The following is an 18714-nucleotide window of genomic DNA, read 5'->3' on the forward strand; positions in this document are numbered from 1 at the left end:
TGACAATCTGGGTCTACAAAGGATCTTGAAATGCCGTTTGCCATTTTATTGAACAATAATCGACGCACAGCTGTACAAATATAAGTAGAACAGTAACAGATTAATCAAAATAAATATTTTTTTTCAAAAGGAAACATAATAAAAGCGTTAAAATGACCACGTGACTAGGGTTACTACTATTATTAGGCTCCTGTTGATTTTTTTCCCATCATTTAAAGCATTTACAAAATTAGAATAAACTGCGTCGGACAGTAGAGGTGGACTTTAAATTAGAAACAATCAACAAATACAGATTCAAGTTTGTTTAACGGAAATTTTGATTTTTTTCATTCGTTTATTTTCTTTTTCTATGCCACAATTTCTGCCAATTGTATAAAGCCATATTCGTGCATTAAAGTATTTAAGTCGTTAGTATATGTGCAGCATTACGGTATAAAATATTTTAAGAAACAGTATTTAGCGAAATGTACCGGGGATTTAAATTTACGACGGTTGTACTGATGTTTCAAATAATTCAACTAATTTAGACCAGGGCCATATTTTGGTCTGATAGCAAAGTCTTTCGAAAACTGTGTGTACATATAAACTAAATTAGACAAATGATCTAGTCTAACTTGAACAAAATTTTTAAAATATAACATTAAGAACAGTGCTTATAGACAATTACGTGTATTGAATGGAAACGAAAACAAACTGAGAATTATATATATTTCCTGCAAACACAAACCTATTATAAACTGTGCTATATACTTTCTCCTGAAACCGTGAACATGGAACTCTGGTTTGAATTAAAAAGTGATGAACGAATCCCATCATGATGAAGGATAGAGAGACATAGAATACCACAAACCCTGAAGCAGATAAGGAATAAAAGTAATGAAAATCTCATATATTCAGAAATAACTAAATCTCTGACCCCTAGCTAGGACCCTGAAAGAAAGGGTTAATAATGTGCGAGCAAGTTCATCCATCGAGTCGATGAGGACCACTTTAGTCATCCAGTGTTATAGCGGGAACGAATGGTCTGGGGGTACGCAGTTGGCTGATGAGGATGATGCGCCCTGAATGTTTTATGGCATTGTGGACAGAGGATGGCAGCAATGCAGTTCGTGAGGTTAATGGCTTGGAATTTCCTGGCCTGTCCCTATTGTTCTCCTGCGGCTGTCCTGTTGGCCTTGCGAGCTGCAGCACTTTAACCGATGGAGGAGCGCTATACGCCCTGTCCAAGGCAATCTGCTCCCACGTGTCATAGCTAATGCTGAAATTCTTCAGTGACGTCTTCTATCGTTTTCTCTGGCCTCTTTTGTTGTGTTTTCCTTGTTCAAAAGATGGTTGGGGGGGGGGGTAGCCAGAGGTGTGGCATGCGAACTACATGGCCTGTCTATCGCAGCTGTGATTGCATCAGGATAGTGTAGATACTGGGCATGCTTGCTTGGGGAAGGGCCTCAGCAACAGGGATCCTGTCTTGTCACTTGATGTTGAGGAGTCTCTTGAGGCAGGTTATGTGTACGTGGATCACCTTCTTTGCATGGCGCTGGTACACTGTTCAGGTTTCGCAGGTGTATAACAGCGTAAGGAGTACTATCGTTCTGTATACCTTCAGCGTTGTCTGTAGTCTGATATCTCTTCTGTTCCAGACATTGGAGAATAGTCTGCCGAAGGCTGCGCTGGCCTTTGACTTTGATGTTAAGCTCAGCATACAGTTCTCTTGGGGCTGGCTGATACATTACTTCAGTCTTCTTTGTGTTGATCGTAAAGCCGAAATTTGTGCAAGCTACAGAAAACATGTCGACGCTTCGTTGCATGTCAGTGTCAGAGCCAGAGCTGAGGACGCATTCATCAGTAAATAGTAAGTCGGTCGTGACTTTGGTTTTTGCTTGAAGCCTCCTGAGGTTGAAAAGTTTGCAACCTATTTGGTATCTGGTGTCGATTCCCACGTAACCTTCTCTGAAGGCATAAGTGAGTATGGCTGAGAACATGAGACTGAAAAGTGTTGGCGCCAGTACACATCCTTGCTTTACTCCATTTGAGACAGGAAAGGACAAATACGTCTCACTATTGTCCCGGACTCTAACTTCCATGCCGTCGTGGATTCGCAGCACCATTGTGATGCATTTCATTGTGCATCCTTACTTGGCTATGATCTTTCACAGGCTCTTTCTACATACAGTGCCGAAAGCTTTGGTCAGGTCGACATAGCTGTTGAAAAGGTCAGCATTTTGCTCCTGGCTCTTGTCTTGTAACCGCCTAGCAGAAAACGCCATGTCGAAGGTTCCACGCTTATTCCAGAATCTACACTAGCTTTCTGGTAGGATACCTTGGTCAAAGTGTGGTATTAGACGAGTGAAGAGAATCCTGGCGAGTATTTTCACTGTTATGGAGAGCAAAGATATACCTCGTTGCTTGTCACAGACCAGATGATTTACTTTACGCTTATACAGTTTTATCATAGTAGCGTTATTGAATTCCCGTCGGATCATATATTTTTTTGCCACATGGGCTGAAACAACTGATGGAGCTTTGAAGCCAGAGCTTCACCGCTCTCCTTTTATAGCTCTGCTGAGTTTGGGACTGAGCTAGGAGCTTTGCATCTAGAGAGCTTTCGGAGTCTCTAACTGTTGGTGGGTCTATCAGTGATTCATTAAATGTCACTTGGGGCAGACGATCAATTGCTTGATCACTGATGGATGCTGGTCGGTTCAGGATGCATCTGAAGTTCTCAGCCCACCGTTCAAGAATCTTCTCTTTATCAGTGAACAGTTTGTTCTCATTCGCACTGGGTAGAAGAAATGATAATGATGATGAGGAGCCATTTACTTCATTCAGTGCGTCAAAAAACTTCTTTACCGCTTTCATTTTGTCTTCCTTTATTGGGGTGGTGTATCTTTTGGTTTCCGTTCTGTATTTTGTGGTTGCTTTTTTTGCTTGAATGTTTTTGTTTTTGAATTTTGCTTTTTGGTTTGAGGTGGATGGGGTGCAATTATATTACAGCAAAGCATCTGACATGCCCATACAGGTTGATGAATTAGTACAATTTATGCTACCTCCCTACTCACTCAATAACAGTACCCAAGTCACAATGCAGTCTTGTATCTAAACCCTGCTTACTTAAGTCCACAGCACAATAGATGGAAAATGGAAACTTCAGTGCATAGGAATTTCCTTCCTGCTTGCATTTCATGTTTCTTCGAAATGTTAACGGAATGATACGATACCCACACATATTGTTTGCATTGGTCGCAAGATTCATTTATTACTACCTGTTAGTAAATTATCCATGTGCTTGGGTTGTCCTTTCATTTTTCCTTCGATACAGGACACAACTAGGCCATCGAAAGGAGGATTAAAAAATTCATACTTCGGTTTCTCCCAATAAAACGTGAACTGGAAACACAAAGAGAAGTTTACCGTTTGAAATAAATGACATAGGACAGGATCACAGAAGAACATTTTTGTTTGTATTATATTACTGCAGTGAAGATGACATACCCAGACTGTGCGTTACTAATACAAAATGGAAGATGAAAAAAATAATGAAAGAAACGACAGATTTTCCCACCATACATCACAGATGAAATTGGAGATGAATTTCATCAGCTTTTCTAAATCTACTTCTTCAGCGAACAGAATAATTTATATCTTCAAAGCCACTTTTTATCAATCCTAATGTAATTACAGGGAAACAGTTGTAAAATGTTGCTAATACGCATGTCCTAAGATAATTAGGCATTCGCATTGTCTTAAAAATGCAGTTTCTGTAAGCACACAAATATTACACGTCCTCGGATGTCAATTTATTATCAAGATGGAAATTAAGGTTATTTTCTGTTCTGTCCTATAATTCAGCGTCAATAATGCCCTTTCGGTTTGAAATTTATTTCCAACTAGATTCATTTGCATGACTATTACATGGTGCCGATGGTAACATGGAAAGTGATCAACATTTACCAAAACCCAATTCGTTTTATTTTTAAGCCCTCCTCACCCCCCACCCCCACCCCAATTTTTTTATACATCATGCAATATTTATTGTAGAATACAAACTAAATGATTATGTTAAGGTCTCGACAAAACTGAAAACGACCAATTTGATGCACCGTATCGCCTATATATTTACCTGCATAGTCGAAACCTAACACAAAAAGGATTATATTGTAGTGGTGAAAGGACAATTGAAAACAAGCATAGATTTTAAGTCTTAAGGATACGCGATCTATCATGAGTCATTTTGATGCATCGTCACGCTTATATATTGACCTTCACAATAGATCTGACATAACGTTTCATTGTCATATTAGAGAGGATACATTATGTATTCATTGTCATATTAGAGGGGATACATTATCCATTCATTGTCGAATTAGAGAGGATACATTATCCATTCATTGTCATAATAGAGAGGATACATTATCCATTCATTGTCGTATTAAAGAGGATACATTATCCATTCATTAAAATATTAGAGAGTATACATTATCCATTCATTGTCGTATTAGAGAGGATACATTATCCATTCATTGTCGTATTAGAGAGGATACATTATCCATTCATTGTAATATTAGAGAGGATACATTATCCATTCACTGTCGTATTAGATAGGATACATTATCCATTCACTGTCGTATTAGAGAGGATACATTATCCATTCATTGTAATATTAGAGAGGATACATTATCCATTCATTGTCGTATTAGTGAGGATACATTATCCAATCATTGTCGTATTAGAGAGGATGCATTATCCATTCATTGTCGTATTAGAGAGGATACATTATCCATTCATTGTCGTATTAGAGGATACATTATCCATTCATTGTAATATTAGAGGGGATACATTATCCATTCATTGTCGTATTAGAGAGGATACAATATCTATTCATTGTCATATTAGAGACGATACATTATCCATTCATTGTCGTATTAAAGAGGGTACATCATCCATTAATTGTCTTATTAGAGATTATCCATGCATTGTAATATTAGAGAGGATACATTATCCATTCATTGTAATATTAGAGAGGATACATTATCTATTCATTGTCATATTAGAGAGATACATAGTCCATTCATTGGAATATTAGAGAGGATACATTATCCATTCGTTGCAATATTTGAGAGGATACATTATCCATTCATTGTCGTATTAGAGAGGATACACTATCCATTCATTGCCAATTAGAGAGGATACATTATTCATTCGTTGTAATATTAGAGAGGATACATTATCCATTCATTATAATATTAGAGAGGACACATTATCCATTCATTGTAATATTAGAGAGGATACATTATCTATTCATTATCGTATTAGAGATTATATATTATCCATCCATTGTCGTATTAGAGAGGATATATTATCCATTCATTGTTATGTTAGAGAGAATACATTATCCATTCATTGCCGTATTAGAGAGGATACATTATTCATTCGTTGTAGTATTAGAGAGGATATATTATCCATGCATTATAATATTAGAGAGGATACATTATTCATTCATTATAATATTAGAGAGGATACATTATCCATTCATTGTAATATTAGAGAGGATACATTATCTGTTCATTGTCGTATTAGAGATTATATATTATCCATCCATTGTCGTATTAGAGAGGATACATTATCCATTCATTGTAATATTAGAGAAGATACATTATCCATTAATTTTCGTATTAGAGAGGATATATTATCCATTGATTGTCGTATTAGAGAGGATACATTATCTATTCATTGTCGTATTAGAGAGGATACATTATCAATTCATTGTAATGTTAGAGAGGATACAATATCTATTCATTGTCGTATTAGAGAGGATATATTATCCATTCATTGTCATATTAGAGAGGATACATTATCCATTCATTGTCATATTTGAGAGGATACATTATCCATTCATTGTAATATTAGAGAGGATATATTATCTATTCATTGTCATCTTAGAGACAATACATTATCCATTCATTGTAATATTAGAGAGGACAACATTATCCATTGTCTGTAGTATTAGAGAGGATACATTATCCATTCATTGTAATATTAGAGAAGAAACATTATCCATTCATTGTAATATTATAGAGGATACGTTATCTATTCATTGTCATATTAGAGAGGATACATTATCCATTCATTGTAATATTAGAGAGGATACATTTTCCATTCATTGTCGTATTAGAGAGGATACATTATCCATTCTTTGTAATATTAGAGAGTATACATTATATATTCATTGTCATATTAGAATGGATACATTATCTATTCATTGTCATATTAGAGAGGATACATTATCTATTCATTGTCGTATTAGAGAAGATACGTTATCCATAAAATTCTGTAATATTAGAGAGGATACATTATTCATAAAATTTTGTAATATTTTGTTAGAAAAGTTCTTCCATTAGAGCTTTTTTGTTATTAAACAGCTGAGTAATTAACCATCCGCAACAGGGATACCTGACAAGGAAATAAAATTAAGAAAATCAGTAAATTTATTGATTCGCTTTGAGACCTTTCAGTTATTTGCAAACAACCATCCACTACTAGCTATTGCTTTTGTAATAAATGAACGTGTTCTTGCAAAAGATATAAGGCACTAATATATTTTTGAATAAGAGTAAGAGAGAGAGAGAGGCGTCTTTACAAATGGAAAGGTTTGTTTTGGGACATGTACATACATTTCCGATGCCTCATAAAAAGAATGCTATTACAGCTGGTTTGACGATTATTTAATGAAAATCGCTGACTATTTATGATAGTTGTAATATGATTACGTTAATTCATAAAAATAATCTATTTTTTCCTGAAAACGCAAAACCGATACACCCGCTTCCTGCAACTCTGAAGTCCCCGGTTCAATCCCGTCCATTGTACGTTTTTCTTTTTTTTGCTCTAAAAGGTATTCTTTTCTTACAATCAAGGCCCTAATAGTCAATTCACTAACAGTAGAAAAACAATTATTTATATTTGATATTTGTAAGGACTATAATCTGTTTTGATTTTTTAAAGTTGGCATGATGTTAAGATATCAAACAAACTTGTACCGTTTGGAGTTAAAACTGAATGATGAATATTCATTAAAAAAATAGATGTTCGTTAGCCGAAACGAGGAAGCAATGTTATTAATAACTGATAAATTTGCCATCTTCAGTTTTATTACATTTGCCGTTTGTATTTGAGCTGATACTCAGGTGCACTATGTGTTTATTATCGTGCCGTGGCAAATTGTTATCATATGGTATTAAGCAAAGCACAATGTCTGTTAAAACTGATAAGTAACAGATGTCAGTTGGAGGGCGGCAATTTGCACCACCTCGTTTTGTTTCGTATTGATCAGATTCGCTAACATTTCAAGATAGTTGTCCATTCGTACCTCTGGCAGACCTAATCCTGGGACTGCAAGCAGATTTAATAAAACCAAGGTGTTTTTTAATCATCCTATGTTTTGAAATTGAGATAAGAAACAATTTTGTGTCTATTTGTTGAAAAGATGAAAAGATATCCCATGCAATGTGTTATCTAAACTCCGATTAGCTCATTGAAAAGGACTGCATTTTTATTTGAGGTTGCGTGACGTCATGATGTCCAAGCGTATCTTTATTATTTCTACTAACCTAATTCGGTGCCCAGAAAATGGTCTTCAAAGTGCGTGGTCACTGGCTGCAGATTTATTAGAACCTTTCAAATTTAAAATGACCTTAATAAATAACGTAACTTATACATAATTTCCTCTTTTGTTTGGCAGGAGAATGGGCTCTATGTAATAAACCTTGTTACTTACTTCAAACGAATATATCCGCGGTTCAAGGTTCGCGTCCGGTTACCAGTGGTCCTCAATATTTAAAAAACACCTGAGAAGGGAAGGAAACCAACGAACCAATGGGAACATATCTCGGCCTTTACTTTCGAAATCGGAAATAACCCACCGGAAGTTATTCGTGGAATGTGCATAAATTAGACATTTCCGATCTTGAATATCGTATATATGCCCATGGTCACAAATTTACAAATGTATTACCCTGATTTTTCCATCTGGTATTCCTTGTTACAAAACGTCAGGTATATTATCCTGCGGAATTTTTAGGGGATCATTTGAATTTGAGAGTTGACATTCTAGTCTGATGTGCAGTCTTATAGAAGATTGCTAGCTCTACACTGTTATTTTCACATCTGAACTTGAGAAGTAAAGTAATTGAATCCAATAACGTTTATACATTTTTCCTTGTTTACATTTTATAATTTTATAGGTGTGCTTTCAGAACATTGTAATATCTACTCCGTGAAAATTTACCTTTTTATGAACAGATATATTAGTGTACTTTTTTCTATTTCAAGTGTATATTCCTCCAGCACACGGAAGCAGATATTTTCATCAGATCTCTGCTTTAGAGATTACATCATTTTCTCAATATACTGATCAGAATTAAATGCCAGTCCAAGTAGGTGAAAGTCATGTTTGTCTATGTAAATTTTCTCAAAACGCTGAGGCTTGTACACACGTCAGATTAGTCTTGTGCCTTCCCTACTTCCTAAACTTCGAGTTGTTTTTCAATGTATTCATCAATGGCGTAATTTTACATGTGTTTTTGTTTTCTTCAGAAAAGAGTGAGATTTCTTTGATTAGGTTATTGGTTTCCTCCTTTGCGCTAAAGAAATCGCACAAGTGGTTGTTTGGAATAATCAATATAAGCTGATCGAATTTTGTCGTTCAATTTACGTAAAATAAATAAGCTTGTTACAAATGTTATTATCAACGAAAAGCCCCATGCCGCTGGGACACAATTCATTTATATTGCCCCCACCATTGGAATTTTGTCAGATACTATATTCAAAACGAGTTATTAAACATGATCCGCAAATCGTTCGACTACACTGGACAACAAATTTTTACAAAAGTCATGTTACTGAAATAAAATTAGTCAATTCTTATCAATTTTTATGTGCTGAACACGAATATGACAGTCAAATTGCAAAATTGGCTCTAGTTTTTTTGTAATCTGCAAGAAATTAATGTTTACATAACGAAATGCATTCCAATAGTAAAAGGTCAACTGTAATAGCCTACCTATAAAAAATCAAGTCATTGACTACATCTTAGATTTCTTCGCCTGTCTCTTGTACAGCTGTTCGGGAGCATCTCTGAGGAGTGTCCAGCAGTAGTCAGCCAGCATTGTAGTGGACCATTTTCCCTGGTATCTTTGTTCCATTGTTGCGATATCTTGATGAAAACGTTCGCCGTGTTCATCACTAACAATACCACAGTTGCTAGGAAAGAAATCCAAATGGGAATGAAGGAAGTGAATCTTTAGAGACATATTGCAGCCAAGTTTCTTATACTTCATCAACATGTCTTCTACTAGTTCCTTATAGTTTTCTGCCCTAACATTTCCGAGGAAGTTTGTAGAAACTAGGCGAAAAGCATTCCATGCTTGTTTCGCGTCACCTTCCAGCAAGTTGTTGAACCGGTCATCTTTGAAAAGCTCTCGAATCTGAGGACCCACAAAAACTCCCTATTTAATCTTTGCTTCGCTGAGTCGAGGGAATTTTTCATGCAGGTATCGGAATGCTGGCAAAGTCCGGTCAATGGCTTTCACGAAGTTCTTCATCAAACCTAGTTTGATGTGAAGGGGTGGTAGCAAGATTTTCTGAGCCTCAACCAGAGCTGGGTGTTGGATATTCTTCTCTCCAATGGCTACATTCTGCCTGTGAGTCCATTCCTTCCTCATGTAGTGCATTTCCCTTGCTCGGCTATCCCACTCGCATAAGAAACACATGTATTTTGTATATCCTTGCTGCAGTCCCATTAAAAGGGCAACTACCTTCAAATCACCACAGAGGTGCCAGCTGTACTTGTTATACTCAATGGAATTCAGTAGCTGCCTTAAGTTATCGTATGTCTCTTTCATGTGGACAGCATACGCTACTGGAATAGATGGAAGAATGTTTCCATTGTGCAAAAGCACAGCCTTGAGACTCAGTTTCGAAGAGTCCACAAATAGTCTCCATTCTTGTGGGTCATGAGTGATTTTTAAAGCATTCATGAGGCCCTCAATATCGGAACAGAATATCAGATTACTTTCCTTTCTGAAGAAAGGCTCCAATTGCTGGTGGCGCTTTCGATATGCAGTAATTGTGACATCTTCTTCTAGAAGATTCCATTGTTGGAGTCTTGATCCTAGCAATTCTGCCTTGTTCTTTGATAAGTCCAAATCACGAATCAGGTCATTTAGTTCTTCCTGTGTTATTCTGTGTGGGGTTGATGATGCACCACAGTGAAAATCTGGATCACTGCATGCTGATGGACCAGGAGAAGAACAGGTCGACTCACCTTTGTCTTCGTCAGATGAATCAAGAGAATATTCTGCTGGAGGTTCTGGAATAGGAAGTCCCTCACCATGTGGAACTGGTCTCAATGCAGACGGAATGTTTGGGTAGACTATTCTCGACTTCTTTCACTTCGTTATTCCGCCGGAAAGAGGAGGAACCAAGCAGAAGTAACAGTCATTTAGGTGGTTGCTTGGCTCTCTCCACACCATTGGGACTGCAAACGGCATTGATGACCTTTTGCAATTCAACCACTGTGAAAGCTGTGTTGTACATGTAGCACAGCATATATGCGGAGCCCAAGGCTTGTCTTGGTCACCAACCTTGCATCCGAAGTAAAGATGATATGCCTTCTTCACTTGAGAATTGATACTTTTCTTCTGGTTGGCAAATGTCACTTCCCCACAAATATAGCAAAAATTGTCCGCGGTATTAACACACTTTCGAGGCATTACTGTTCTTTATTGTACGTAAATGGATAAAATAATAAGTTTTATGTAACAGTAGCTTGAACTGTCTCGCACAACGTCTAAAATATTTTAAATGCTGAACCTATCTGATTGGGTTATATATAGTACACTGCTTACGTCAGCTTCAGCAGCCGCCTGGCATTAGTATAATAGGCCTACACATGTATAGTACACTGCTGACGTCAACTTACTTCAGCAGCCGCATGGCATTAGTATTGCGTTGCATCAGAAAATGATGCAATCAACTGTGGATGATGTGAGCATGATGGTATTATGCAATGTTACATCATTATTCCGGATGTTGCTGCAGTCCTACTGGAGAAATTTACACAGTGAAACATAGAAAATGAGGTATATGAATATCTTCAAAACGAGAGCCAATACAAATTTTTCACGGTTATATTCGTGTTCGGCACACCAAAATACTACAGATTAGGGCCTTTTCAAGTCAGTAATGATTTCACTGTTGACCAGTGCTATTAATTTGTTAACATTTGGTCAGTTTGGCAGCATTCAAGATAAATATTCTCAGCGGAGTAAAAGTCCGCAAGTTTCTCTTGAATCAGTTAAAGATAGCAATGTATTGTGAAGCAAATGTGTATGTAAACATGTCCGTCACATGCCAGTCAGATGTTCCTTGTAAATATATGGGTCAGATCACTTGTGATAAGATTTCCGATAGTTTACTTTAAATTATGGATGGCATTATATGTACACACGCAGATTATACTACAGATTAGTTTGGTGTAAGCAGGTAAATAGTAGATACGAATTACACAGTGAAACACCCAACAATTATAGAAGAGAGACATGGTTTGCACATCACCTTTAGGAATATCACCATGACCGACACCATACAAACAATGAAGAAAATCAAGAGCGGTACAGACCTGGCCCTGACAATATCCCTCCAAAGACAAAAACCTTTAAAAGTAAATGTCACAGTTACAGCATACAATTTGACTAACCGTCTACAGGAAATTTGGGACAAAGAAGGAGCGCCTAAAAAGTGGATGAAAGGCTACATTGTCAAGATCTCCAAGAAAGGAGACCCTAAGTGACTGTAAGAACTGGGAAATCAATCATTTACTATCCTTATCGAGCAAGATTCTCACATGGCTGACTTTGGACAGGGCCAGATCTGCAGTAGATTCCAGGCAGAGAGAATAACTTGAAGATTTCCGGGTTGGACATGTACGGACCAGGTAGCAAAACTATACTCTCACTGATCAGTCCCTGAAATGGCGGTCGCCCATATATATCACCCCCACCCACCATATATATATATATATATATATATATATATATATATATATATATATATATATATATATATATATATATATATATATATATATATATATATGGGGTGGGTGGGGATGATATATGCAATCTATTTTAAATATCTTTATGCCAGTGATTATCCTAATACAATTTGGCTGCATTCTTTTAATTTTGAAACACACACACACATATATATATATATATATATATATATATATATATATATATATATATAGAGAGAGAGAGAGAGAGAGAGAGAGAGAGAGAGACAGAGAGAGAGAGACAGAGACAGAGACAGAGACAGAGACAGAGACAGAGAGAGACAGACAGACACAGAGACAGAGACAGAGAGAGTTCAGGTAGAAGCATCTGTCATATTGGATAGAAGCACCCTTTGAAAAATGCAATGGAGGCATGAAAACTATCACCAAGATCCTACATTAAATCAGTGTTGCTCTGTGGGACAGAGGCCTGGAGAGACACAAAGAACTTGGAAACTAAGCTACAGGTCTTCGTAAGTACTCGTGTCTGACATATTATGTGCATCAAAAGGCCTGACAGAATCCCTTACCAGGAGTTATGACTGAAGACACAACAGAAACCCATATCCGATACCCTTAAGGAACGAAAGTGGAGATGAATTGCACATACCTTGCGGACAGACCAGCCCAAGAACGCTCGCCATACCCTGGATTAGAACCCTAAATGCAAAGCAGATGAGGATGACCAGACATGATATGACGAAGAACCCTGGAAACCGAAATTAAGACCATCCGCATGTTCTAAAGTGAAGCAAAATAGACAGTCCAAGACCGTGACAAATGGGGAGCTGTATTGAAAGCCATAAGTTACAGTGGGGACAAAGAGAAATGCTGTGTATGACACTGCCATGTAAATGACCCAGTATGTATCCATGGTAATAACAAGATGATTGTATAATGTAAGTTCATGATGAATATTTTTTCAACAATTATGTTCCAATTGTTTGTATGGCTGCCAGCTTCTAAGGCCCCATAAATATCCGGGAAGATCTTTAATTAATTGTGATATAGAGCTGTGAAAAATCGATCTATGTTCTTCCATACCACATACCAAGGACAATGCAGCTTTTCATCAAACTGCTACTTTAAAATTGATTATGAAAACAAACTCTACTTTTCTTATCATGTGTCCTCAGTTGATTCTTTCCCTACCCCCTTCCCATGTTTCATCTGCGTTTCATTGTTACGCACAAATATAGAAACAGCGAAAACAACGGGTCAAAAACACAAACGTTTATTAAAACAATCTGTCGGACCCTTGATGTGATTAGTATGTAATTTTTCTTTCACTCTGATCAATTACGGCCCACAATGCAGTTACATTATCCAAACAATCAAACTATCGTGCTTCGATGTTGATTCTTAAGCGACATAATGGATTTATGCTTGTACTTTCAGGGTGGGATGAAAGCTGTACTATGGACGGATTCATTTCAAATAGGGATGATGTTTGCAGGTCTCATTGCCGTCTTGGTTAAAGGTGCGGAATCTGTCGGCGGCATGTCGCAGGCATGGTCGTATGCAGAGGAGACTGGGAGAACTGTTTTAACAGAGTAAGGACTTGCTTTTGTATCCCAGTGTGTGTGTGTGAGAGAGAGATATCTCTGAGTGTGTGTGTGTGTGTGTGTGTGTGTGTGTGTGTGTGTGTGTGTGTGTGTGTGTTTGTGTGTATGTGCGTGTGTCAGAGAGAGAGAGAGAGGTTCCGCAAAGGCGACCAGTGTCAAAGAAAGAAATATTTAATTCCGATCGTGGTTCGAATCAAGGACTTCCCTAACTTCATATGAGAGTTCTGTAATACTAGCTACTAGAAACACTGCAAGGACGTTCTAAATTATTTTCTGCTGTAGAAGTATTACAGAACCGAGATTTTTATAGAATTAAGCTGTTCGCCGTATATGATAATCAGATCTCATTGTTAACAGAAATACATTCACATTTTCTTTTTACTTGTAATGGCCAAAACATCCTGTTTGGTAAAATCGGACTGATCTTAAACATATGGGGTATATTTACTGATGTAATCAGGGATCCAAACAACGAATTTTGATTTTATGTAGATACAGGAAAGGACAATATATAATTAGGTCTTCCCTTCAGATCCACAATGGCATCCCCTCTCTCATGTCTCATTATAAGTGTTGTTTATTTTTCGTTGTTTTGGAAGAACTGAATTATTGCAATAAAGATGTCAGAGACTATATTTAATTTGAATCCTGTTCTCTTGTATTGTAGTGAAGATACATATTTTCAATTAAATTTTGTAACTATTATATATTAAACACACACATAAAAGAAAGACCCAGGTAGATATGTGAATAAGAAATCGCTTAATTTGATACCAGCTGCCTGTCAGCCAGATCTAATTAACCATGCAATCTATTTTAAATATCTCTATGCCAGTGATTATCCTAATACAATTTGGCTGCATTCTTTTAATTCTGAAACAGATTATTTTAAAAATTTTAAATTTCTATATATATTGAGTCTTTTTAGTAGTGTTTAAAATGTTTTCATTTGTTAGCATTGGCAGTAATATCTGATGGCAAAATCGATTCATTTTTGTAGAAGACAGTCCTCCAGTCTTAATGCTCCAGGCCAGCAGTTTGATTTAAAACTGTATAAAATGTTTGTTTAATTGCCTATGTCAGTAATTAATCCTATATTTGACTGAAGAGGGACATTGTTAAAGCCTGGACCAAACTGGTCTAAAATTGCTTGAGTGTTTGTTTAGAAAAAGGTGTAAGTATTTACTCATGTTAGTAAATACAGCAAATGTCGATAGAAAATTCGCATCATTTGGAAAGGCATGACATGTCCTGATATTTGAATGCTACGTTTCAGTTTGGTTCAAAGCCTGTCGAGTGGTCTTTGTGAAATGTCATTGAAAGGTCACTGAAAGGTTTTTCAAGGTTTAGTTACAGTGACCATGATTTATGCCGAATCAGTATCATTTGTTACAATGTTCTGTTTTTAACATCGATCATATGTGATAAAGAATCAAATGATTTGGTGGAAGCGAAAGACCATTTATGTTTTTAATTTTTTTTCCACCAAACATTTTGGTATATGAACTTCTGTTGAGCATTTTCTCTGAGTGTGTTGTTTAATGGTTGTCTGCTTGTAATAATTGTAACCTTATTTGATGACTGGACGTATTCTGCCAAATTTAGCTAATTATTTTACTTTAGTAATTTATTTTTCTTAGCAACAAGGTCATATTTACCAATGGATGGATATAGTTTGTATCAACATGAAAAGCATTTAAACCGATATGTTTTCTGACAAAAACGGTCGTAAGCAGTCAACGCGTTGTTCTTAGAAGCTTAAATTAGCAACTGGTAAGGGATCCAGATGACACGCGACAGACGACGGACTCAGAGGTCATACCACACTAATTTTTGCCTTTTGGGCGGATCTTTTAAAGTCTTATCTGAATTTTCTCTTCAAAGTTCTACAAGCAGAGTTTGAAGAATCGTGGGGAAAACTTTTTTCCTGTGTTCAACTATTTATTTTCAATAATTTTGTATCGTAAATCTTTTTCAACAGTTGGAGCCCAGACCCTGCTACACGTCACAGCGTTTGGGCCCTTGTCATTGGAGGCGTATTTACATGGATTGCTATATATGGTGTAAATCAATCTCAGGTCCAGAGAGCGTGCTCATGTGGTTCTCTAAGGGATGCTCAAATGTGAGTCACCAATAGCACCGTCACTATCACTACTTCTACTGCTACAATTAATTTATATACTTTCTTAACAGTGTTCAGTTGCGAGTCATTATCATCATCACCACCACCGCTAACACTTATGCTTCCCTTAGTTCATGTTATTCTTTAGATATTGTTCAAATTAGTCACTACTACCACAACTAATAGTACCGCTGGTAGGTCATGTCTAGTTCTAAAGAGTGTAAGTCACCACCACCTCCCTCACCACTGCTACTATCAGTACTACCTATGCTACTTATGCAATGAAATGAGCTTTTGGAGTAAGTATGGGCTGTAATACATGCGTATTGTTATGAATGTCTTCCTGAATAACATGTCATCAACGGTACATTATTGATATATTATAATACTCTTGTAAATTAGTCGAATGAACATACCTCCTCCTCTTTATTTAATAATAAAATTTTAAACATTCTTTCGTACGATTTCAGAGCAATGTGGATCAATCTACCAGGACTCTGGGGAATCCTCTATCTTGGTTGTTTGATAGGCATTACGATGTATGCATTCTATCGACACTGTGACCCAATTCAATTCAAACTCATTTCTGCAGCTGACCAGGTATATATATATATATATATATATATATATATATATATATATATATATATATATATATATATATATATATATATATATATATATATATATATTACAGAATGTGCATTACGGATATAATGACAAAAAATGTTGCACAACAGCGCCGTGTGGGTAGATTTTAGCTACGTTTAGACCAAGAGCAAGCTCTTTCTTAAGGAACAATATATATACAAAGATACACATACGTAAAGAATGACGCGCATATAACAATAAATAGTTAATTTTGGCACAAGCACGCAAAGTCATCTACAATAATGAAAAGATCTAGAAAAAATAATATAAGCCTAAATAATGGACAAAAATAGCTACATGTCCAGACATGGATCTAGAATCCCTGAATAAGAGCAGCACTTCGGCGTAACCTAGTTACGTCATTGGAAGATATAGGTTGATACAAACCAGGATAGATAACGGTTCATTATTTTTTATTTCCGGCTTTGCACTCTGGATGTAATTTTCAATCACAGGAAGAAAGGTATGAATGTATTTATGTTACAATAGAAGGTGGTGTACTACAACAACAACAGCAATAACAAAAACAACAATACAAACAACATTAATAATAATAATAATAACAATAATGATACTAATATTTACAGCAAATTTATTTAACTAGAGACTAGATATAAGTGAGGCTAAACTAACAGATAGGAAATAAATTAATGTATGCTGGTTTCAAAACCACTTCCAACTTCTTTCTCTCCTGTCGACCTTCCGGACATGTTTGCAAATTTCTTCCGTGACAAAGTACAAACCATAAGAGATAATCTTAACACCACTGTTTCAATTGACTTGTCGTCACCATACAGTTGGGATACAGAATTTCAGCGGCAACCATTAGCAGCATTTGAACCTGTCTCTATGGATTTCGTACGTACATTCCTGATGAAGAGTGCACCAAAGTCATCTGAACTTGATCCAATCCCAACATCACTGCTGCTTGAGTGCTTAGATCCAGTATTGCCTTCACTAACTGATGTTATTAATATCTCTCTCTCATCCGGGGAATTCCCATCATTTTTCAAAACTGCCATTGTAAAGCCTCTGCTGAAGAAACCAACACTAGACCATAACGATTTAAAGAACTACCGCCTAGTTTCTAATCTCCCATTCATATCAAAAATCTTAGAAAAGGCTGTTCTATCCCAGCTTGTATCTCATCTGAATAAAAACAGTATTTTTAGCAATGTACAATCTGCATGTCGCCCTTGCTACAGTACTGAAACTACTCTTCTAAAAGTAGTTAATGACATTCTCGCTGCTTTGGATAGCGGAAAGATTACAGTCCTCACCCTCCTTGATTTGTCTGCAGCATTTGACATATTACTTCACCGTCTCCAGCATGTATTTGGCATTCATGATACAGCCTTACTGTGGTTCAAGTCCGACTTGGTCAACAGGACACAAATTGTGTCTGCAAATGGAATACAATCCAGCTCAGTTAATCTATGTTGTGGTGTTCCACAGGGGTCTGTTCTTGGACCTGTTCTCTTCATTCTATACACTCAGCCGCTCTCAAGAGTTATAGATCATCATCCAGTGTCTCACCAATTGTACGCTGATGACACCCAAATATACAAATCTAGCCACCCAACTGAAGCTGATGCTACCATCCAAGGTGTAGAGAGGTGCATTTCTGATGTGAAACCATGGATGACATGTAACAAGCTGCATATGAGTGATGATAAAACTGAGGCCATTCTGATTGCAACACAAAGACTTTCTCATTCACATCCTTTAATTCAAACAATAAATATCAGCAACACCAACATTAAATTCACACAGTCAGTACGAAACGTAGGTGTTACTCTGGATAGTATTCTCACAATGCACCAACATGTCATGAACATATGCAAGGCTGCATATCTTGACGCATCAGCTCCATTCGCAAATATCTTTCAGTTGATGCCACTAAAACACTTGTGTGTTCATTGGTACTTTCAAGACTGGACTACTGTAACTCAGTTATGTCTGGTTCATCTCAATATCTACTCCAGAAACGTCAAAAAGTTCAAAACACAGCTGCTCGGATCATACTTAGAGTACCACGATCAGAGCACACCTCTCTGCTGCTCTGTACCCTACACCGGCTATCCATTCGATCCAGAATCAAACACAAAAAATTAGTTCTCTGTGCTACGTTTCACCGTCGGACTCTAGTCCATACATATCTATCCGACCTCACCCATGTGTACACACCAGCAAGAAACTTATGCTCCTCTTCTGACAATTGTATACTCATTATTCCCACTATGAAAACGAAGTCATATGGACAACGT

At 36.8% G+C, this 18714-nt stretch overlaps 1 protein-coding gene across 1 annotated transcript in view; it reads left to right on the forward strand.

Annotated features, from left to right (window-relative positions):
* The window catches only part of LOC149806169 (sodium-coupled monocarboxylate transporter 1-like), a 77016-nt gene that overhangs the window by 36073 nt on the left and 22229 nt on the right, over positions 1 to 18714 (forward strand). The window contains exons 5-7 of the mRNA XM_089951082.1: positions 13508 to 13662; positions 15656 to 15796; positions 16267 to 16396. Of these exons, the coding sequence (XP_089807208.1) occupies positions 13508 to 13662; positions 15656 to 15796; positions 16267 to 16396 (426 nt within the window). The remainder of the gene's footprint in view (positions 1 to 13507; positions 13663 to 15655; positions 15797 to 16266; positions 16397 to 18714) is intronic.

Source organism: Sinohyriopsis cumingii, chromosome 2 (genome assembly GCF_028554795.1).
Source record: "Sinohyriopsis cumingii isolate HCF-2022 chromosome 2, ASM2855479v2, whole genome shotgun sequence".
Lineage (NCBI taxonomy): Eukaryota > Metazoa > Mollusca > Bivalvia > Unionida > Unionidae > Sinohyriopsis > Sinohyriopsis cumingii.